General features: G+C 34.9%; 1 protein-coding gene, 1 long non-coding RNA gene and 1 pseudogene across 2 annotated transcripts; 2 read left to right on the top strand and 1 right to left on the bottom strand.

The window, feature by feature from the left end:
• Nucleotides 1–1,016: 1,016 nt before the first annotated feature.
• Nucleotides 1,017–5,223, bottom strand: LOC125677688 (uncharacterized). The gene is made up of 3 exons (XM_048915821.2): nt 4,858–5,223; nt 3,565–3,649; nt 1,017–2,308 (listed from the first exon to the last, which is right to left on the bottom strand). The coding sequence occupies exons 1-3, from the start codon at nt 5,150–5,152 to the stop codon at nt 1,162–1,164; spliced, it is 1,527 nt and encodes a 508-aa protein (XP_048771778.2). The 5' UTR covers nt 5,153–5,223; the 3' UTR covers nt 1,017–1,161.
• Nucleotides 5,224–5,754: 531 nt separating this feature from the next.
• On the top strand, nt 5,755–7,253 carry LOC125677691 (uncharacterized; annotated as a pseudogene).
• A 13,920-nt stretch (nt 7,254–21,173) lies between these two features.
• Nucleotides 21,174–22,953, top strand: LOC125672857 (uncharacterized). The gene is made up of 3 exons (XR_007369136.2): nt 21,174–21,592; nt 22,468–22,553; nt 22,658–22,953. It is a non-coding gene; the product is annotated as an uncharacterized LOC125672857 (long non-coding RNA).
• Nucleotides 22,954–23,268: the final 315 nt, after the last annotated feature.

The following is a 23,268-nucleotide window of genomic DNA, read 5'->3' as shown; positions in this document are numbered from 1 at the left end:
CTTTGAATCTGACAGATTGACGATTAGTAAAAAATATATTAAATTTTCAAATTGAATACATGCATATTGATAAGGATTGTGTTTTTGATAACATGATTGCTGAAATTATACAGTCAAATGTTTTTTCAATCTGTGTTAGTTATTCATTACTGAGCATGTATTAAGTCTTTTTAAACTTAAAATGTTCAATAATAAAAAGGCTACAAGGAGCAGCCTAATGATATTTGAAACAAGTGATAAAACCACACACAGTATTTACAGTATTAACTTTAATCATACACAAATATCTTGATAATAAATATGACATTCACTTTAAAGTTATGATAGCTCTCAATCTGGAAGTTTTATTTTGTTGTAAATATGTGCTATTATGATAGTTTTGTATGCAACTTTAACCATAGTCATTGATAAAATCAAAATTAAGTTCAAGATTTCATCAAAATAAGGATTTTGGTTCTATTGAATATAAAGCATTATATATAGAAATCAATTTTTGTTCGGGAAGACAATAATGTAATTTTACTTCATTAAAAGCCTATGCAATTTTGCAACAAAAAAATTCTACACCAAAAACTTAGAGCTAGTATTAATATAATGTACAGTATATCATATAAATGATACTGAATTTCCAAATATGGTTGTAATTTACAAAGATTAATCAAATATATGTCCAAAATACATTGGCATTTAAGAGATTTCAAGGCTGTGAAAAAATAAAACATTATGAACTTGTATAGGATTAAACATTCTTTTTGAAGAATTTATCGATGTGTAAACTCCGGACATTTTACTCACAAACTGAATAAAAGTGAGAAGCACTTTTATTTAAATTTGTGAGTAAAATGTCCGGAGTTTACACATCGATAAATTCTTTTAAAAGAATGTTTGATTCTTATAATTCAAATTCATTCACTTTAGTAACAATCGAAAAAATTTGAATAGATTCCCCGCACTATGTTATTTGTTTTCAGGCGTGTATGAATACATCGCGTTTTCGGATTTATTGATGTGTAAACTATCGTTCAGCTTTATTTTTGTCCAATCAAAACAGTTTTAACTTATAACATTGGAATTATTACATAATATCATATTACTATATGTTAATGCATGCATCATTAACATTAGTGAAGCTGACTAGAGTTTAAAATTTTAGCATAACCATCAGTTATCATCTTTATCTTTGATAAGGTCAGATCTCAGATTAACCAATGCAGCACAAACAATCAAGTAGTCACTGAGTTTCTTAACAGAGGTAACAGGAACTACCTGACTAAGTATGCGGAACACTTTTAAACGTCTAATAGCCCGTTCCACATGAATCCGTACAGTGGCAATTCGTCTTGTCTCTGTTACATCCTCTTCTGAAAGTTGGTCTTTACCTTTCGTAAAAGCTGGAATATTAAGTTTCACTTTCAAGGGAAAGAGTAAGTCATCAATGGTAAAACCTCGATCCGCCATAATTTCATCCCCAGGAAGAAGGTAATTTAAAATGCCAGACTCTTCCACAATTGCTTTATCACTAGATCTTCCTCCAAAGCCTTTAGATATAAACATAATCTGTCCATGTGGTGCAATACCAACCAAATACTTTCCTGTGTTGTTGGACTTGTAGTGGCTGTATGTTTCTCCTCTTGTCTTCAAGTTTTTTGCTCGTTGGATGAAAGTTTCAGCGCAATCAATTATGACTGTGGTTTTTGGATAGTTCTCACGAAAAGATTTTGGCATGGTGGCTCTAATTGTTTCACGTGGAAGCCAAACAATTAAGTTTTTCAGTTTTGAAGCCATAAAAGAGAGTCTTTGATTGAAAATGGTGCACGCATAAGACTCGGATATTCCAAATCTATTGGCAAGATCTGCAAACAGTAGATTAAGCCTTAATTTCATTAGCACCAACAAAACTTGTTCTGAAACGGGCATGATAAACTTCAATGGGTCGTCCATATTTTGCATTACACTCACAAATGTTCTGAAAGTGTTTAAAGGCAGTCCTGTGTATAACAAAGCTAAAGAGTCAGATGATATGTCAGCAGTGGTGAGGCGTATATGCAGAGTGCTACAGTTTACTCCTTTGTCCTCGGTCTCACTGGGTCTCGTCTGTGTTCCTGTATCCCTGGCTCCTGAAATGCACGGCCTAGCATATTCATGCTCATGTAGTGTGGGATCTATCCACTGTGTGCCTGCAGATCTGCTTTCTGTTATGCTCGTCTGCGTTGAAAAAGATGTCATCGTTGGTTCAGTTTGAATAATGTTGAGAGTTTCAACATCATCTGCAGCAGCAACCACCTTTTGTTGCTTTTCATGTTCACTCCTACAATATAAAGTGTACATTATAACATAAAGTGACAAAAACAAAAAAACCTATCTGTATGTAAATCAATACATGTGGTATTGTAGTGTGTATTAATTTACACTTTAAGAGTTTTTTACGGTCTTGATTTCAAGGGTCTGGGCCTTTCCAATTGGGAGAAATAGTGACAATTGCATGAAATTTGGAAAAATGTTATATGGATCAAAGAAGTAGGGGGAAAACCAAACCAGTGCATTAAATCTAAGGGATAATTGGACTCCCTCTGACTTATATTTAGGTCAAAGCTTACCTCATTTCCTCATTTAAATAAGCAGAGGCCAAAAAAGGTTTACTTAACAATTTTGAAGCAAAATTTTTGATGATTTATGAACAATTAAGTGTAACCTAGTTTGATTTTTTTTCTATTGTTTGGGAATTTTAAAACAAAAATTTGGAGGAATACTTGTTTTTTTAACATTGGAAAGGGGCCTTATTTTGGCCCCATACAAACCCTGACTTTTCATGAATTGTTTCAGTGTGTTGTATTTATAATTTGGGAATAGTGTCTCATATGTTGCACAAAAATAACACCCCAAAAACACTGAAACAGAGTGAATTATCCATCAAATCCTTCTGATGAACTGATTCAAGAGTGCATCAGGAGTGTTATAGATCTAGTGCATGTACTTATCTTTAAACAAAAGGCCCAAGGGCCACATCGCTCACCCGAGTCACCTTGGCTCATATTTAAAGATTTTCCCTATATATTCGTATGCAAAATTTTGACCCACCCCCCTCTTGTGACCCCATCCTACCCCTTGGGGCCATGATTTTAACAAACTGAAATCTGCATTATGTCAGGAAGCTTTCATGTAAATCTCAGCTCTTCTGGCTCAGTGGTTCTTGAGAAGATTTTTAAATGACCCCACCCTATTTTTGCATTTTTGTGATTATTTCCACTTTGAAAGGGACGAGGCCCTTCATTTGAAAAAACTTGAAAGCTCTTTACCCAAGGATGTTTTGTGGCAAGTTTGGTTGAAATTGGCCCAGCGGTTCTTGAGAAGAAGTCGAAAATGTGAAAAGTTTATGACGATGACAGACAAATTTTGATCAGAAAAGCTCACTTGAGCCTTTGGCTCAGGTAAGCTAATAATATATATATATATTTCAACCTCTAATATATTTTCATCAATGACAGTTCAAAAATTTGCTTTACTTGACATAAAATTGGCTTATATCTGCTCTATGATCAATTGGAGTCAAAAAATAATACATACCCATCTGTTCCCACCATCTCTAATTTCTGTGCAACAAACTTTCTCTTCAGAAGTCGACGGCCAACTTTGACGGGAGTTTTATAACCTACAATGCATTCTTAAAATATAAATATATAAAAGTTTACACAGATATAGTAACTACAGTTATAATAGAATTACATTCATGATTATTTTTTTTAATAAAAAAAGTAACAGACTTGGAATACATACTTCTTTGTTACATTTTAATTAAGGCCAATTCAACTGAATTAGTAGATTATCATCTGGGGGTCACAACAAATATGGGATGGGTTGGAGGATTTTATTTTTTTGAAAAAAAAATCGAGGTGGACCCTTTTTTGAGGGGCTGGTGGGGATAAATTTAATTGGCCTAATGTAAAATACTTAATCTGATTGGCCAAGAAACATTGACAAAACATGTTTCACCTTGAGAGTAAAAAGCATGTCATCCAGGGTAATATTTATCTTGCAACAGGAAACATTACTTGACAGGTGATATTGTAAAAATTATAACATGCGTCAAATTTGAGTGTGTACGGTTCACAGTAGATTTGTAGAAGATGCCATTTGAGCGCTTTGAAAAATTGAAATATGATATTATGCATGTAGTTGATTGAAAATTTCATCCCAATGTCAATCTCAGATCAATCTAATTAAAATCAGCTCTTCTCTAACCGTTCCAGTGTAACAGTTAGAGACTGATTTTAATTAGATTGATCTCATATGTGCCTCAATTGACAACAGTCTGATTGACAATGGTTTTCTCAGGGTAAAATGTTACCCTCAAGTTGCTCAACTATATGCAGTATGGCCCTAATTAGAATTACCTACCTTCAGATGTGTTATTTTTACTCAGAATGATTGTAATATTTGTATGATGTTTTAATATTTATACAAACACAACAAGTTAAAATTGTCCTACTAACTCAATGGTCTTAGTATACAACCTTACTATAACAAAGACAAATTTTGAATATAACCCTATCTGTCAAGCTCTTGGTAGTCTTTGAGTTATGATCCAAATTTTGCTTTTTCGAAAATAGTTCAAATTACACATAACCTTCCATAATTGCGGTTAAATTTCTTTCATATTAAAACATAATTAACCAAGTTCTTATGCATGTGTACACACTGAAGAGATATATGTCAAACTCTAAAAAAAAAAATTATACTGAAACGTGGTGGGTCATAACATTAACAGGCCTACATGCAGCGGGGTGAATGTGTAGACAGGCCTGGTCTTCTGTACTTTCTATTTTAAAACTATATCATACGGCGAAGTTGTAAACAAACCTAAATTCAGACTGGGCGTTGGGTTTCGTGCTGTTGGTCGCCCGTCAATAAAATGCGTTGAACACACCAACACATTCTTTGGCAAATCGTGTCGATGTAATGCCCGCTGCCATTTCAGTTTCTCTTCTTCTATTTTCGGCATCGTGTGCAGGCTGTATGGCACGACGCAGGGGCAATCTTTGTGAGGAATATCACCATGTTCTTGGCATATAGACTGCTTCCATAAATACAGTTTCTTTCTGTTATTAGTGCAGTTAAAAACCGCACACGATTCTCCACCTCCACCTGTGTACATTTCTAAGGACGCTCACGGTTTCACGGTTGTAATGGCGGATGCGTCACGTGACCGATAATGTCTGCGCTCAGCAACTGTGACGTAATTGCGGGAAAAAGTTGTGTATATGAGTTGCCATGAAATATTAAGGTGATTCCACCCTCGGGGTTGCAAAAAAAGCGGTAAAACCCTCTGCAAAGCCTCGGGTTTCACAGCTTTTTTGCAACCCTCGGGTGGTTAATTATAAGAGAGTCTTATAATCCTCTGTACATACAGCAATTTCATCAAGGAGATAGCAGTTGCTTTACAAACACGTTTTGATAAAAAGTTTATTGTATCGAATGTTCGTAAAGGACACATCGCACGTTTTTAAAGTTCTCAAAATAATATGTAATTTACCTTCCTTATACACACAGTAATGAATTCTAATGGTTAGTTTGTGGACATAAAGTGATAATTAGCCCAATTATGGCTTCGAATCTAAGCCCCGATTGTAAAAACATCTCGCTAATTAGGTAGGGAGTCACGTGGTACCGTGACGTCATATGCGACCTTCCTCGATCAGCTGATAAAATTAGTGTGGAAATCTTAAAGAACTCAGCTTCTAATCACCATTATTCACCATGGACAACATCTGTTCCGATTTTGAGGGAATTCCCGAGAATCTTCACATTTAACCTTATATGTTTGAACCACCAGTGCGTTCAAATAGGAATGTAAATACCCAAGAAAGTAGCGAGGAAAGCGAGGATGAAATCTGCAATTATGAGAAAATTGGTCGCCGTCGGAACATTATTTGGTAAGGATATTCATTTAAACCTCTGTGATGGACACTGTTTTTATAAAATGTGCAATAAATATTTATTTAAAGACTGGGGGAAAATAATAATTTCACGATACCGCTGACTACTATGGACGAATTTCGAAGGACAAGATATCACATTCAAAGTTGAAATCATATGTTATGCACTTTATTATAAACGCAGCCACGTACGTAGAATGAAGGCGGGTACACTTTTCAAAAACATTTTCCGTTATGTATCTACGCATGGAAAGATATATTGGGTATCCCCTCCTTCTAAAGTTATGAAGTCCCCCCCCCTCAATAAATCGTAGTTCAGGATATTTTTCATTAAATTATATTACCCTCCCCCCTCCCGGCATTTGGTTTTTGAAGACGAGTATAATTTTTATTTTATCAAGAATTTTAGACAATTCACAAAAAGGTATCTTGTTCGCCCCCCCCCCCCCCCCTCTACAAAAAAGCGTTACCATGTATTCTTATGTAATATTTCATTTCTTATCTTAAAATGTCATCTACACTTCATGCTATGAAAGTGTTTTCTTTTTCCACAAGAACTTTGGTCAAAATTTGAATACATTCAATTTAAAGTGGGAATTATATTATTATATCACCAATGCAAGTGCAAGCTTTTAAAAAAAATGTACATCTACGAGTTGACAGGAACTGATATGAAACTGTACATGTAAATATTTACAAGGTTCTGTTTTGTATTTCCAAGGTGCGAGTGTGGGATTTGTGAAGTGATGGAGACCAGAACAGAATGCATATGCTGTGCTGAGATTCCAGTCATAGATCAGCTTCGAGAGTCGAGTGACCTTGAATACATCACACAATACAGAACCTTCATAGACAAATGTTTGAATGCACGAGTACTGGAAGTCAGTCTTTATGACTTCATTCAAAGAGAGGGGCCTTTGGATGACAATGAAACCATTAATGAGTAAGATAATATTCAAATCTTGATCAGTTGAATACTCAAATGTAAATAATGATTCCTGTTTTCTTTAATTCTGTACAAAACAATCACATAAAAGTTACAAACAATTCACAACAACAGTATTTACAACAACAGTCTCCAACTAACTTCACTTAGTTCATCGCACATAAACCAAATCAGTTACAACTGTAATTGTTCACAGAACATACAGACACATTGCATATCGCCGGTTTGTCCTCTGGATATGGCATCGACTCGGACGGAGGAATCGTAAAGTTTTGCCAACATGTGTCGTCACAACAATTCGCAGGACATTCCCATCAGAGGACTACACAGGATTCCAAGTCCACTGTATAGATGCATAGCTCTACCGTGCAAATCTAGTATGCCTTGTAACAATGAGCTGGTCTTTGTTGACTGCAGCATAGACTGATGTAAGGGTTGGTGGCTGGTATCCAAGAGAAGCTTTTCCATCAGACGAAGCTGCTGAACACGAGGGTAGCTGAAGCCTGCGTTCCACAAGATTCAGTCACAAGATGTCAATATAATCTGAAAAGTATGAAACTGTTTAAATATGTGATTTGAAATTTGTTATGTTATGAATCCTTTTCTGATTGATATTATCTACATTGACCAACAGTGTTAAAATAAATAAAAAGATATATAATTAATGTGTAATTTGGTTGTTCTGTATTTAATATGAAAAATTACAGTCAAGTTTACAAGACTAAACACATACCATAAGTAATTGGAGTCTTCCGTGGCTTTACAACAACATGCTCTCCTTTTTTCCCTTTTGGGTAGCTCAACTGCCACTGTGGTACACCAGCTCTTGTCACAGCCTGGTGACGCTGACCATTTTCGTTAAAGTGAAGAGCTGCTACACACAATCTATAAATAACAACATTAATATCATCAGGTTTAATAAAAAGTTGTAAGTTCAGACATACTAAGGAAAAAGGTTATCATTGTAATCACACAAAAACATTTCATCAATGAACGTGAACTTTGAATAAATTTACTCAAAATTATATTCTATTTTCGTATCTTATCTACATTACAAACTCTATCAGTTAACGATATTCGTATAATTTCATGTTTATTAGACCTATACGTGTAATATAGCTATACTAGTATCCCAAAAGTGGGTAATTTTTATTTTCTTATTATTAATTGTAAAATTCAGTTGAATTAGAATTGTAAATAAACCTTTAATTCTGAAATTCAAAAAGAAAATCATGAAGTATCATTCAGAAATTATAATTTATATTCCATATACTATATCAGTACTGATATTACTAAATATGCTTATCAAAATTTTTTTAAAGAGACACTACGGCTCATTTTCCACATTTTAATAAAGTGTTATTTAAAACACGTATTGATAAAATGATAAAATCCATATCGATACTGACAATTTTGAACAATTGGGATGCATGAATTTACTCTCAACTGCGCTTTGAAGATCGTCCGGAATTCAAAGGTTTCTTCATGCTGACTCGAACTTTTGAATGCTTATTTACATCACGTGGTTTTGAATGACAGTAAAGGTGTTGTGTAGGAAATTATTTAAATTCCTCATCAAGGGGGTCCACACTCACCTTTCAAATATAAGATTATTCCCTGCTCCTTATATGAGTAATTATATAAGTCATTATTTCAACAGAAACCCTTCCATGTTCCCATTGATCGATGTTCTGATAAAAATAGCACTTGCTTTTAAAAGTAGTGTCTTCGCAGCTAGTCCCAATGGCAGATTTAGGGGGGGGGGGGGCAGGATCCCCCTCCCTTTTTTCGCCACACATTGTGAGTGAAAATCCAAATTTTTCATCCAGAATGGCCGATTACTTTGGCTAATCTTTGACTTTCACATCCCCCTTCGGAAATCCTAGATCCGCCACTGAGTTACATGCGTTTCTCCGAGCTCTTTGTTTTCCAACGGTCATACTGATCCCAAATTCCCGTATGAGTTTTATCTCATTCTATTTTTACCTCTTTTCTAACAGAATCTGTCAAAATTCTGGATCTATCCATTACACTTTCTCTCATTGGACGACATGCTGCACTTTTTACTGTCTATGCGCATGCGTATGAAGACCGAAAGGAGGAAACTCGATATTTTTTGTATAGGCCATCAAAAAGTATTAATTTATACGTTAAAACGATAATTTTTAACTTTAGATAAGTGTTATTTTCGCAAAGTTCATACTTTCAACAATACAACAAAAATTGAGAAAGCGCTGGGAAAATTGTCATTTCATAATTTTTGCGCAAAATGAGCTGTAGTGTCTCTTTAAAAAAATTCTCATTAAAATAATATTTGAACAGCGGGGATGTAAAGTGAGAAAGTAAATATCTGCTATAGAATTATAAACGCAAGCAATTTTTATATACTACTCAAAATTTGATAAGGATCACTAGGTTATATGTGTGTAATTTACCACTAACATAACAAAAGACATAAATTTAACTCAGAAACGTGTTTACTCAGGTTATGAATGAAAATTCATGAACGGCATGAACTTTTATCAATACGGAATGCTTGAAATCTGATAACAACATCAAAAGGCATTTCATTACAAAAAGTTAACAGCAAACCAGAGAAAGAATTACAGTTTTTGGAGATAGTCCTTCATTACACTTAGTCGTTGAAGTGTCAATACCGGGTATGGCCTCCCCTTGCATCAATGACGGCTTGACAACGCCGAGCCATGCTGTCAATAAGCACCCAGATGTTTCCAATGGGAAGGTTGTTCCACTCTTCCACGAGGGCGTTTCCGAGCTCTGCCAAAGTCGTGGGTTGGGCTCTACGGCGTGAAAGGGCAACCTGCAGCATGTTCCATACATGCTCAATCGGGTTCAAGTCCGGCGAGCGCGCTGGCCAGTCCATACGGACAATTGTCTCCTGCTGAAGGTACTGCTCCACCACCCTGGCGCGATGAGGACGGGCGTTATCATCCATCAGGATGAACTCAGGGCCTACAGCACCAGCGTAGGGTCTGACGTAAACATCGAGGATCTCATCCCGGTACCGCACCCCCGTCATTGTTCCTCTCTCCAGGACATGAAGATCTGTTCTTCCATCCCTGCTGATTCCACCCCAGAACATGATGGAACCACCACCATAACGGTCATGTTCACTGATGTTGGCATCATGGAAACGTTCACGTTGTCGTCGACACACTCGGTGCCTCCTGTCTGTAAAGTCCAAACAATACCTGGACTCATCGGTGAACAGAACTTGAACCCAATCGTTCTGTGTCCAAGTGACATGATCTTCAGCCCAGTCCAATCGCTCCCGCCGGTGTCGAACAGTCAGAGGGACTCGAACACATGTCCTTCTCGAGTTGAGACCTGCATTGTGAAGCCGATTCCGTCTGAGTGGACACAATCACCCCCGAGGCGTTCAGGAGGTCGTTACGTAGGCTGGTTGCTGTCCAGAAGGGATGGTGTCGTGCCTGAAGAGCCACAAAATGGTCTTGGCGTTGGGTTGTCGACCTCTGACGACCACCTCCATGTCGGTGTGCTGCTGTACCAAAAGTTTGCTGTCGGTTCCAGGCCCTGTTTACAACGCTCTGGCTGACGTTTAGTGCATTTGCAACGTCACGTTGTGAATAGCCAGCGTCAAGCATTCCAATACATCTGCCCAGTTGTTCTGTCGTCAGGCGACGTCTTACACGTGAGGGGGCATTGTGTTGATAAACGTAGTGTAAACACTCAAGTGAGTTTGAAATTTTAGAAAGAATCAGACACCGATGCCTGAGTGAAAATCGTGCAATGGTAGCAAAAGCATAAACTGTGATGAGAAACGCATTTCCCATGGCATGAAATGCACGTGCAAATTTGTTGAAGACGTTTTTGATTTCACTTGGACACAATATTGCCAGTTATGCAGTTATTAATTTTTTAAACATAAAAATATCTATGATCCTTATCAAATTTTGAGTAGTATATACTATATATAACTTACGATTGAAAAATATAGAAGCACCCCTCCCCCCATTAAAACAACGATTTGTGAATTTTATACTTAAATTGGGACACACGAGGAAACACTAGCTGATTATGAAGAACCGTGAAGAACAGATGACATCCATGATACATTTGCCACATTTAGGGTACTCTACACTTACAAGAACATTTTAGCGCTATTTCAATATTGTGGTTATTCGTATCCCGTGGGGATCCGGGTTAGAATAGGTCCTTGAGCAGTACCCTTTGCTTGTCGAAAGAGGCGGTCCTTCGGATGAGACCGCAAAAACCGAGGTCCCGTGTCACAGCAGGTGTGGCACGATAAAGATCCCTCCCTGCTCAATGGCCATAAGCCCCGAGCAATAGGCCTAAATTTTGCAGCCCTTCACCGGCAGTGGTGACGTCTCCATATGAGTGAAATATTCTCGAGAGGAGCGTAAAACTGTATTCAATCTCAATCAATCAATCTTATAGAAAAGAAAAATGGGATTGTCATTACAGATTTTAGACTATTTCATAAATGAAATGTACACAAGTTCATACGACTAGAGTTAATCTTTTTAAAATGATAGTTAAACTTCAGTATCTGATGGCATGGGGTCTTGAAATCCACAGGCATCTGCATGATGTATGGACAGTACTACCCCCCCCCCCCCCCCGTCCATTCTGATTTGGGGGGGGGGGGGGGGCGATAATTTCTCCAAAATATGTGGATTCTCTGTCTAACCCATCCCAATTTCGATTTATGTAACCATTTGACTTTCCCACTTTTTGTAAGATTTAGAGATTGGCCTTCTACCGGCTTTATTGTTACAAAAAGTGGGAAAGGATTACATAAATCGAAATTTGCATGGGATAGACAAGGAATCCATACATTTTGACATTTATTCCATTTAAAGATTAATTAATTTTAAAAGTTATAAGATATCTTAAATAAGTTTACAAAAATATCAACCCTATCTAAAGTAAATAAATCATTATCAATAAATATTTAATGGAACGTTTAAATTATTTTATATTCAGAAGTTTGTACTCCTCTTTACTTTCTTTGTCCATACAAGTACTCAAGTGATATGATTGTGAATAATATGTTGTATGCATTTTTCCATAAAAGTAAAGACGCTCACATTTTCATGCTTGCATTGTGACATCACAATACATCAATACATTCTTACGTCGTAAGACTATTTCATGACGTCAAGTTTGCTAATGTGACGTTATCATTTTGAATCCAATACTTATTTCATTCATAGCTTTTATTTTCACGCAGACTGATGTAATTTCGTTACAAAAAGTGGGAAAGGATTACATAAATCGAAATTTGCATGGGATAGACAAGGAATCCATACATTTTGACATTTATTCCTCTTTAAAGATTAATTAATTTTAAAAGTTATAAGATATCTTAAATAAGTTTACAAAAATATCAACCCTATCTAAAGTAAATAAATCTTTATCAAAATCAATATTCTGATCATCGAAAACATCACTCGCAAAATGGGCCTGTAAAATCGTCCATGTATGATTATTACATTTCTCAAATTTTAGAAACTCTTGTTCAACCTCTTTGTATGGGTCATCTTTACAGCACTTAGAACCTTCAGGTGGGATATAAACAATACCAAGTAACATGTCTTGCTTTTTCCTAATATTTTTAAATTAATTTTACTCCAAAATACGTAGTTACTTTCGCTGTCTATAATTTGAATAAGATCGGAGAATTCTTCTCTCCACAATACCACCAACTTTGTAAATAAGCTGTTGAAACTAAAACTAATAATTCAAATACACCTGTTTTACTTTGGAACAAATGTCGGCAAAAGAAAGTCTGTCGAGAAACTCTGAATATCTACATCGTATCATTAAATTTAATACAGTTTATAACATTACTTACTGCGGCTCGCTCGTCCCGTGAATCAATATACACTTCGCTGACAATATTGTCATTGTCACTACAGATTTGACTGTCTTATTTCGTTGAATCCGGGGTGGATCCAACTCTTTCTCGCTTTGTATTACTAGATGGCGCTTGTGGTGTTTTCTGTACGAACAATTTACCTGCAATCAATGCAACTGCAGGTATATTGTTCGTTTGTGCCGGGGCGGATGCAGTAGGTGGCGCACCATTTTTTTTTTTTTGGTTGGCCTTTCTGTCTTTAGTTTCGCGCATGATCAGGCTCCGGGATCATGAAACTGTCTTAAAGTTAAGTCAAAATTTAGACTTTAAATCAAAATTTGAACTTAGCTAAGATTGCTGACTTAAGGTAGCTATTGATAGCTAGCCCCAAAAAAACCGCTCATTGAATTTTTTTCAATTTTATTTATTATAACATTTTGACTTTATCTTAAAACATATCAAAAAATCAACAAAAGTAATCAGGTTAATTTTCGAGGAAAGCGAGATTGAAATCCCCTCTTTTGCAGCCCCAAAAGGCAAAAACTGCCAAAATTGAGCAAATTAACACAAAAGCCAATAAAAATTTTATTGACACCAGAAATATTGTTTGTCATATATAGTTATGTAAATTAAACACAAACAGATAAAAAATCAACATGGATTAGAAATTCAAAATGCATCTAAGGAAAACATTGGCATGATTCGACTTGGCAATTGGCCAAATTTACCCTAAATATGGCGTTTCTCAAATACTATCAGGCATACATTTTCTGACAACAACAAAATTCTGCTCATAAAATTTCTGATTTTATTTCATTTTTACAATAAGTCAAGTAGTATCTAAAATATTGAATAGAAAAAAATATACCAAATGAGGTTTAATCTGAAACTATGTCAGATTTTGTAACCCTACCCCCTCCCTTCTAGAAATGAATTTTAAGAGATACAGTCAGCAGAGATAAACTATTGACCTTAAATGATTAAGCATTCCCAAATTACCATATTGAGCATTCAAACTCACAATACTAGAAGTTTCTATGAGCCATTTAAGAATGATATATAGTGTGTGCTATTGCAGTTGACCTTTTCGCACTCACAATGATTGCCTAAATATTTAGTTATTTTTCATACAATTTCTTGTAATAACTGGACCAAATCTATTACCTATACATATTTTTTGATAGAAATTTATATCACTATACAGTATAATACACCAAATATGTTTAAATAACCATTTCATATTTCAATAAATAATTAATATCAATGGAAAGAGACCCATGGACTGCCCATGGATCACTACATGCAAGTCCATCTGAGTCATCTTGCCCTCACAGATAGGTGTGTCTTTCATAAGTTTAAGATTTCTAATTGTAGTTTCACATGGAACCAAAAACTCACTATTGGATAACTGAGAATGCATGTACATGTATATTGCATTAACTAACTGAAGAGTTTTCCCCAGGTGAAGGTCTATGTTCATTGTATGTATAGGGGGGGGGGGGGGGGGGGAATTAGTTCCATTATGAAACTTTTCTAAAAATTTGATATACACTAATGTATCTATGATGTATGTTTCAACTAAATTTTGAATTACAAGGAAAATTCAAACACATTGATTGAAGTTATAAAATTGATATTATATCATGTGCACATTTTTTACTAATATATCTAAGAAAGAATAATCAACATTGAAATTTCCTTTACATCTATTCAATATTATTGTCTTTCAAAAGGCATGTACTTGTAATATACGAGTACATGTACTTGTTTTCCCTTAAATTCACAATTTAGTTTAAAGTATGTTGTATAACATCCACTGCTCTGAGCTCATATAAGTCAATTAATGTTTTTCATCCAGTCCCAAATTTTGCAGTAGTTCTTTAATCTTCGGAACTTGATCAAACATTTTTAAATTTGTGGAGTTGTGGGGGTCCAGGGGATATGTCATCATCACTGTAAATGGAGTACCTGTTCAAAATATAGATAAATATATTTAAATATAGCAAAAAAGATGAATATCTGATATACTCAGAATTGTCTTTACAAATGTTTATCAAAAAAAAATATAGTACCTCTCTTGCTGTTATACTTGTTGACTCGAAATCCACTTCAACCTGCACTGGTCCTATCTAACCTCCCTCGGTCTTCAGGCTGATGCCTAGAAAAAAGATCATCATAATTGATATTTGCACAGTTAGGTCTATATTATACCATTGAGTAATTAGATTGCGTCAGACAATGTGAATTTTAAAACTGTGTCTCAACACATATTCAGTTAAAATTTAAATACTGATGTTTCAAAATTATAAATTGCAATGAGATGACATGTATACATGTTTTCAAAAACTGCCATAGACTTATCATATCTGTTTTATTTACAAAATGTGGGTCAAGAGGAGGGCATACGTGTAGTATACATATCTTACTTATACATACAGTGCATACATTTGCCTATGAGAGGGCATATGCAGACTTGTGATTAATTTACATTATTTAAAAAGGTTTTGCCAACCTACATGTTTGTGTGAAACACGAAACTTCAGGTTTGATATATTTCTTAGGTCACTGAAATTTCAAAGTAATAGTATATGTATACTAATCTATAGTCTAGGGAATTATAATTCAACACATGCCCCCCCCCCTTCCACTTTTTATCCGGTTCCCTCATACCCCTAGATAGTAGGTCTATACAGATATTTGTTTTTCATTACTTTTATACATGTAGTTCAAGGTATGTTATTTCCGTAACGGTTATTTTCATAACGATATTATTATTTCCTTAATAAAAGAGTTGTGAGAGCCCATGTTTACAAATGTGGTATACATTTACATGACATCCGTTCGTTTACAATCACATGCACAGGTGGGAGTTATATTTTATGCACATATGGAATACATATATACATACAAAATAATACATCTACTGTATGTCGTGTGTTTAAACTTACAGATGTTATTATAAATCGCGTTGTGAAATAGCAGAGGAAATGTGAGTTGAACTTTTGAATACAAATTTATGGCATTTTTTTTCACTCACCAAACGAAACTATGATTTCGTTGTCCAAGTTGAATGCATCCACCAACTTCCTCTTCTTGCAAGAAACTTTGTTTAGCCTCTCAATGACTGTATAAACAGTATTTAATCTCTCAGCATGCAGCACTCGGACATTACGATGTATCAATCAACAACTTTGTTTACGAAGCGCATCTATGTACATGGATTGGTGGTTGGTTTAACATTTTGATTAGCAAAAAGTTTCACACAGATGAAACATTTGATCTACCATTATTACAGACATTGACGTATACTTATGTGGTGTGTGCATATTTTCTGTAGGCGAGTCAGTCACAGCAACAAAACACTTTCGGAACCCCTTTTTGTTTTTCGACTATTCTATGACGGAGTAAGGAATTCCGGAAAATGAATTCACGTGAAAATACACAATTTTTACTGATCACGTGGTTGCTATCCGTCGCTACCTTAAATGGATCACAAAACGAACTTAAGCAAATCTTAACTAAGATTGTCTTAAAGTCTAGAATCTTAAATTGCTATAGCAACAAGGAACTCTTTTGCGTAGAGGTAACAAAAAGATATAAAAAAATAAATGACCTAAACAACATAGTCAGTGTCTAAAACGTCTAGTTTATGATCACTAATGCTGACGCAGGCACATACATGTACCCCCCCCCCCCCCTTTTTATTAAAAAGAAACTTATTTTCGTTATTACATACATGTGCATACAAATTTTGATGTATTGACCCCGTCGCCTCCCTCTTTCTAAAAGTAGTAATGAATGAAAGTGGAAATGTAAGAGTGATTGAAGCGATAATTTTATTAAATTCAATGCCTTTATTTATTTTGTCGACTGTGTGCGTACATGTAGCAAAGAAGGATAACTCTAATTAATTTCAAATTCGGGCTCGGACTGCACATTATTCGTGTGCAAATGCAGACTGCAAGTAATGATTGTTTTCTTCTTCCACATTGTCAACAAACTCAGTCAGGTAAATACATGTACTTTTGTAGTCGTAACTTTTTAGTGAAACGGTCGTATGTGTACGTGCTACTTTCACATTTACATCTACTTTACGAACTACGATCAGGCAGTGAAACGGACAATCGGGCGATCAATCCTGCGATATTTTGATCACATAAGAAGTCATATTTATGCCTATATATTTGAAAACCCCCGCTCTCAATTTTTCCGGGCTAGCGGTGTTACTTTTCGATTACATGGATTTGACTTCTTTTCCTGTAAACAAACTTTTTTATGTCAATACTCTGCTTTATTAAAAAGAAAAACATTTTTTTTTTTCATTATATGATTTTCAACGTCAAGATCCTGTTTTCGATCTACCGACAGTCTATTGTTTCTTAAATAAATGATTTGTCCGCTTCATGGTAGGGACAGACATCTTCAACAACGGACATGACGTTAATTTTCTTACTCGCCTCAAAAATGCAACCAGCGCGGCCATTTTGAACGAACTTAGCGATAGTCTTAGAAAGTTAAGACAGCTCCAAGGCAGTCTTAAAATTTAAGACAAAATACCAATCTTAAGCCTAAGTGATTTTTTTGTGATCCACTTGAAGACCAGTCTTAAGATTTAAGTGCCACTTTATTAATTTAAGACAATCTTAAAGTTTAAGACAGTTTCATGATCCCGGACCCTGGTATATAATTTCTCCTTCTTTTTCGATTTCCGGGGGGTAATTAATCATTTATCCAATTTTTAGATTCGACAAGTTTTCGCGCTACACAATAAATTCCCTGTCCTCGAAATATGTAAAGGCCTCAATGTTTCGCGGATGCTCATTGAAATCACTTTACTTTCCAATCCTACTGCATGTTATGTACAAGATTGTGTTATATATTATGAATTACTTCTCTACAATAAACATGTATTATTTATTTGAGAATAAATAATTTTGTTGCTGTTCTTGTTGAAGCGCTGGAATGAGATTTCATAATCTCATAACAAATGATAATGATAATTTGTATTATCTTTGGATAAAATCCTGTAGGAACGCAACAATATCCTCTTCTCTCTGTTCTGGGATTCCAGAAAATATCAGGTTGCAATTTAAACTTTCAATTCATTTCAAATTCCCTGGTGTCATTTGGTACTCAGGATAGCATGTGACCGTACACAAGTCAGCTTGCTTATGCTTAAACTACATGTTTATTGGGATTAGCAATGTTTCATAAAGAGAATTAGAAAAATGTTCTGCAAAGTTTGAGAAAATGAGTTCTTCCTAATAAGAAACGATTATGGATTTGTTATGGATTAAGTCTAATTCATTCTTTTATACATAATAATATTTATAGACTTAACTATAAATCCATTTATTTTAGCCAGACTTAAATATATTTTTATGTCTGAGGATTTCTTCGGAAACACTTTTCCGGAATCCTACCGGAAATAAGTTGGCAAATACAATAGCATTTCCTTTTTCGGGAGAAAGGTTAAAGAAAAGTCGAGACAAAATTTTAATTTTTTTTATAAGATTCAGAAGCTACAGGAAATAAGTTAAATTGTAGAAAAAACATGCCAAAAGAAAAATCAACAAGGGCAAAAAAGAAGAAGGGAGCTGAAAGTTATGAGAAAGGGGCGAACAAATAAAAATGTGGAAGGACCAGTTGAATTTCAAGAGCAGACGACAATGGAGACATCAACAAATAATGGAATTGAGGGAGAATTAGATGTATCACCCAGAGATGAACCATCGGGATTCCGCATGGAGAATTCCAGGGAAACTATTCGAGGTACACAGGGCATAGATATACCAAATATGGTCAACAGTTACAATAATGTCATTTGACTTAATGTTTCACAAGAAATCAAAAACAAAATAGTCAGTGGCCAGTATGTAGAATTGGCAAAACTGTTGATTAATTCTAATGAGCCACAAAAACAAACAATTGTAATGGTGAATGGGGAATTGCCAACATCCGAGGAAAATTCTAAAAAAAAAAAAATCGACAACATTCAACAATGGACGGATGCATTTATAATTTTTTGCAGTATTTATTTAGAAGCACATCCGGCAAAAACATTAGAAATTTTGAAATACATGAATGATGTTAGGTTAGCAGCATCTACGTCAGGAAATCTTGGATTTAAAGAGTATGACCAACAATTCAGATTAAAAATGGCAAAGAACCCTACAAAACCATGGGGTAAGGTTGATTCAGAATTATGGTTAATGTTTGTTTTACCTGCTGTTAAAACTCTGTCTGCTGCTCCAACTTACCAGCTTACAACTACCAAGGTTCATGCTTCAGATCACCCTGTGCATATTTACATGTATGTATCAAGTGTGGGGGTCAACATCCCAGCAACATTTGTCAATCAAAAAACATCAGCACACAAGGGGAAGGTTTTAGTAATTTTCGTGGACAGGGAAATTACAGATTTTCAAGAGGTCAGTACCAAAACACAAGAGGAAGAGGGGGGGGGGGTCTCAATTCGGAGGTCAAAGGGGAATTTTCTAATGTATGGAAGCTTGGGACCACCCCTATAAATATAATAGAATCATTGTTACACAGTTATCCTAAAAAAAATATAGCTTTAGAACTTTTGCAAGGATTTAGATTTGGATTCAGAGTAGGGTACAAAGGGCCAAGAATAGGGAATGAATCAGATAATCTTACATCAGTCAAAAACACCCTGAGAGAGCAAAAGAAAAAATAGATAATGAAGTGGAAAAAGCAAGGATAGGGGGCCATATTCAAATAAACCAATATCAAATTTAAAAATATCGCCAATAGGCATTGTACCAAAAAAAGAGGGAATGTGGCGATTAATTACACATCTATCTTTTCCAGAAAATAATGGTGTTAATCACTATATAGATCCCCAAGAATGTACAGTAGCTTATACATCTTTAGATCAGGTTTTAGAAACAGTAGCTAGGTTGGGAACAGGAAAATTGCTGGCTAAGATGGATATCAAATCTGCATTTAGACTAATGATAATCCATCCTGGTGATTTTGATTTGCTGGGTTTCAAATTTCAAGGAAAATATTACATTGACAAATGTTTACCAAAGGGTTGTGCAATGTCATGTAAGCTGTTTGAAAAGTTTTCAACATTTTTACACTGGCAACTCCAGAAAGAGACAGGTATTGGCACGATTTATCATTATCTGAATGATTTCTTATTTATTGGAAGAGTAGGTACTCAAAAATGTTCACATTTAATGGAAGAGTTTCAGAATTTGTGCAGTTTGGTGGGTGTACCGTTAGCAAATGAAAAAACAGTAGGGCCATTTACAAGCATTATATTTTTAGGTTTAGAAATAAATACGGTTGATACGGTTGTAAAAGTTTCTCTAGAAAAGGCAAAACAGTTGAAAAATCTATGCTAAATATGGCCCTCATTAAAAAGTCATTACAGTTACAAGAAGTACAAAGCATAGTTGGAAGCTTAAATTTTTTCAGCAAAGGTGTGCCAAATGCAAGAGCATTCAACAGGAGGTTTTATGATGCTACTTGTGGGGTGACAAAAGCTCATCGTCATATCAAAATCACAAATGAGTTTAGGGAAGATGTTAAAACTTGGTTACTTTTTTAAGAACAGTTCAATGGTGTTAGACTCTTGCATGAGAGTGAATGGCTGAGTAATGAAAATATGGAATTGTTTACAGATAGTACAGGCAATCCATATTTGGGATGTTGTGCATACTGGGAAGGTATATGGGTTTTCTGGCCATGGCCAACAGAATGGGAATTAGGTATTTTTAAAGAAATGTCATTTTTGGAGCTGGTGCCCATTGTATTAGCTATTTACATATGGGGCGAAATGCTCAAGAGGATCATAATGTACATTGACAACAATGCACTGGTGTCAATTATTAACAAACAAACATCAAAATAAAAAAGAATCATGTTTTTTATCAGAAAGTTGGTCCTTATACTGTTAAAAAACAACATAGTATTCAAGGCAAAACATATAGCAGGTACACAAAATAGTATCGCAGATGCACTGTCACGTAAACAATTTAAAACATTTCAGGAATTGGCTCCACAAGAAAACAAAATACCAGAAAAATAGCAGTAGAATTTCAGCAGTTGATGTTAGAAATGAAGTAAACAACTTGTTACATCTAGCAACAGCCCAAGATACTCAGGAAACATACAATCAGGGACTAGGATGCTTTGAGGATTTCCAGGATTCCCTAAACCTTAGCAAAATATGGCCTCCTACGTTAGAGCAAATAGTTCTATTCATAGGTTATATGTCAGCAAAACATCTCTCAGTGGCAACAGCTAGAACTTACATTTCAGCTATTTCTTACAAACTAAAAATTCAAAACGATAGGGATGAAACCCAAAGCTTTCTGGTTAAGAAACTCTTAGAAGGATTCAGAAGAAAAGTCAAGAAAAATAATGCCAGACTGCCAATTACATCAAATATATTAAGGTAGCGACGGATAGCAACCACGTGATCAATAAAAATTGTGTATTTTCACGTGAATTCATTTTCCGGAATTCCTTACTCCGTCATAGAATAGTCGAAAAACAAAAAGGGGTTCCGAAAGTGTTTTATTGCTGTGACTGACTCGCCTACATATACGTCAATATCTGTAATAATTGTAGATCAGATGTTTCATCTGTGTGAAACTTTTTGCTAATCGAAATGTTAAACCAACCACCAATCCATGTACATAGATGCGCTACGTAAACAAAGTTGTTGGTTGATACATCGTAATGTCCGAGTGCAGCATGCTGCGAGATTAAATACTGTTTATACAGTCATTGAGAGGCTAAACAAAGTTTCTTGCAAGAAGAGGAAGTTGGTGGATGCATTCAACTTGGACAACGAAATCATAGTTTCGTTTGGTGAGTGAAAAAAATGCCATAAATTTGTATTCAAATGTTCAACTCACATTTCCTCTGCTATTTCACAACGCGATTTATAATAACATCTGTAAGTTTAAACACACGACATACAGTAGATGTATTATTTTGTATGTATATATATATATATATATGTATTCCATGTGTGCTTAAAATATAACTCCCACCTGTGCATGTGATTGTAAATGAACGGATGTCATGTAAATGTATACCACATTTGTAAACATGGGCTCTCACAACTCTTTTATTAAGAAAATATCGTTATGAAAATAACCGTTACGAAAATAACATACCTTGAACTACATGTATAAAAGTAATGAAAAACAAATATCTGTATAGACCTACTATCTAGGGGTATGAAGGTATGAGGGAACCGGCTAGAAAGTGGAGGGGGGCATGTGTTGAATTATAATTCCCTAGACTATAGAATACATATATATACTATTACTTTGAAATTTCAGTGACCTAAGAAATATATCAAACCTGAGGTTTCGTGTTTCACACAAACATGTAGGTTGGCAAAACCTTTTTAAAAATAATGTAAATTAATCACAAGTCTGCATATGCCCTCTCATAGGCAAATGTATGCACTGTATGTATAAGTAAGATATGTATACTACACGTATGCCCTTCTCTTGACCCACATTTTGTAAATAAAACAGATATGATAAGTCTATGGCAGGTTATGAAAATTGCAATTTATAATTTTGAAACATCAGTATTTAAATTTTCACTGAATATTGAATATGTGTTCAGACACAATTTTAAAATTCACATTGTCTGACGCAGTCTAATTACTCAATGGTATAATATAGACCTAACTGTGCAAATATCAATTATGATGATCTTTTTTCTAGGCATCAGCCTGAGGACCAAGGGAAGTTAGATAGGACCAGTGCAGGTTGAAGTGGATTTCGAGTCAACAAGTATAACAGCAAAAGAGGTACTATATTTTATTTTGATAAACATTTGTAAAGACAATTCTGAGTATATCAGATATTCATCTTTTTTGCTATATTTAAATATATTTATCTATATTTTGAACAGGTACTCCATTTACAGTGATGATGACATATACCCTGGACCCCCACAACTCCACAAATTTAAAAATGTTTGATCAAGTTCTGAAGATTAAAGAACTACTGCAAAATTTGGGACTTGGATGAAAAACATTAATTCACTTGTATGAGCTCAGGGCAGTGTATGTTGTACAACATACTTTATACTAAATTGTGAATTTAAGGGAGAACAAGTACATGTACTCGTGTATTACATGTACATGCCTTTTGAAAGACAATAATATTGCATAGATGTAAAGGAAATTTCAATGAATGAAATATGAATGAAAATTGTTGTTCTTTGTTATTCTTTTTAAAATATATATATACTCAATAGTATATTTCCTTACACAGTACTGAATCAAAGGGGTAGGAGAGCAAATACATAATATATAACCTGGCTGCTGACTATCTCTTAAAATTCATTTCTAGAAGGGAGGGGGTAGGGTTACAAAATCTGACATAGTTTCAGATTAAACCTCATTTGGTATATTTTTTTCTATTCAATATTTTAGATACTACTTGACTTATTGTAAAAATGAAATAAAATCAAAAATTTTATGAGCAGAATTTTGTTGTCAGAAAATGTATGCCTGATAG

The sequence above is a fragment of the Ostrea edulis genome, chromosome 1 (assembly GCF_947568905.1).
Source record: "Ostrea edulis chromosome 1, xbOstEdul1.1, whole genome shotgun sequence".
Taxonomy (NCBI): domain Eukaryota; kingdom Metazoa; phylum Mollusca; class Bivalvia; order Ostreida; family Ostreidae; genus Ostrea; species Ostrea edulis.
This window is presented reverse-complemented; position numbering and strand designations above follow the sequence as displayed.

Coding starts and splice junctions, on each gene's coding strand:
- LOC125677688 (XM_048915821.2), bottom strand. CDS start 5,152: ATGTACACAGGTGGAGGTGGAGAATCGTGTGCGGTTTTTAACTGCACT. Junction 3,650..4,857: donor AACGCCCAGTCTGAATTTAG/GTTTGTTTACAA, acceptor AATGCATTGTAG/GTTATAAAACTCCCGTCAAA. Junction 2,309..3,564: donor GAGATGGTGGGAACAGATGG/GTATGTATTATT, acceptor TTTATATTGTAG/GAGTGAACATGAAAAGCAAC.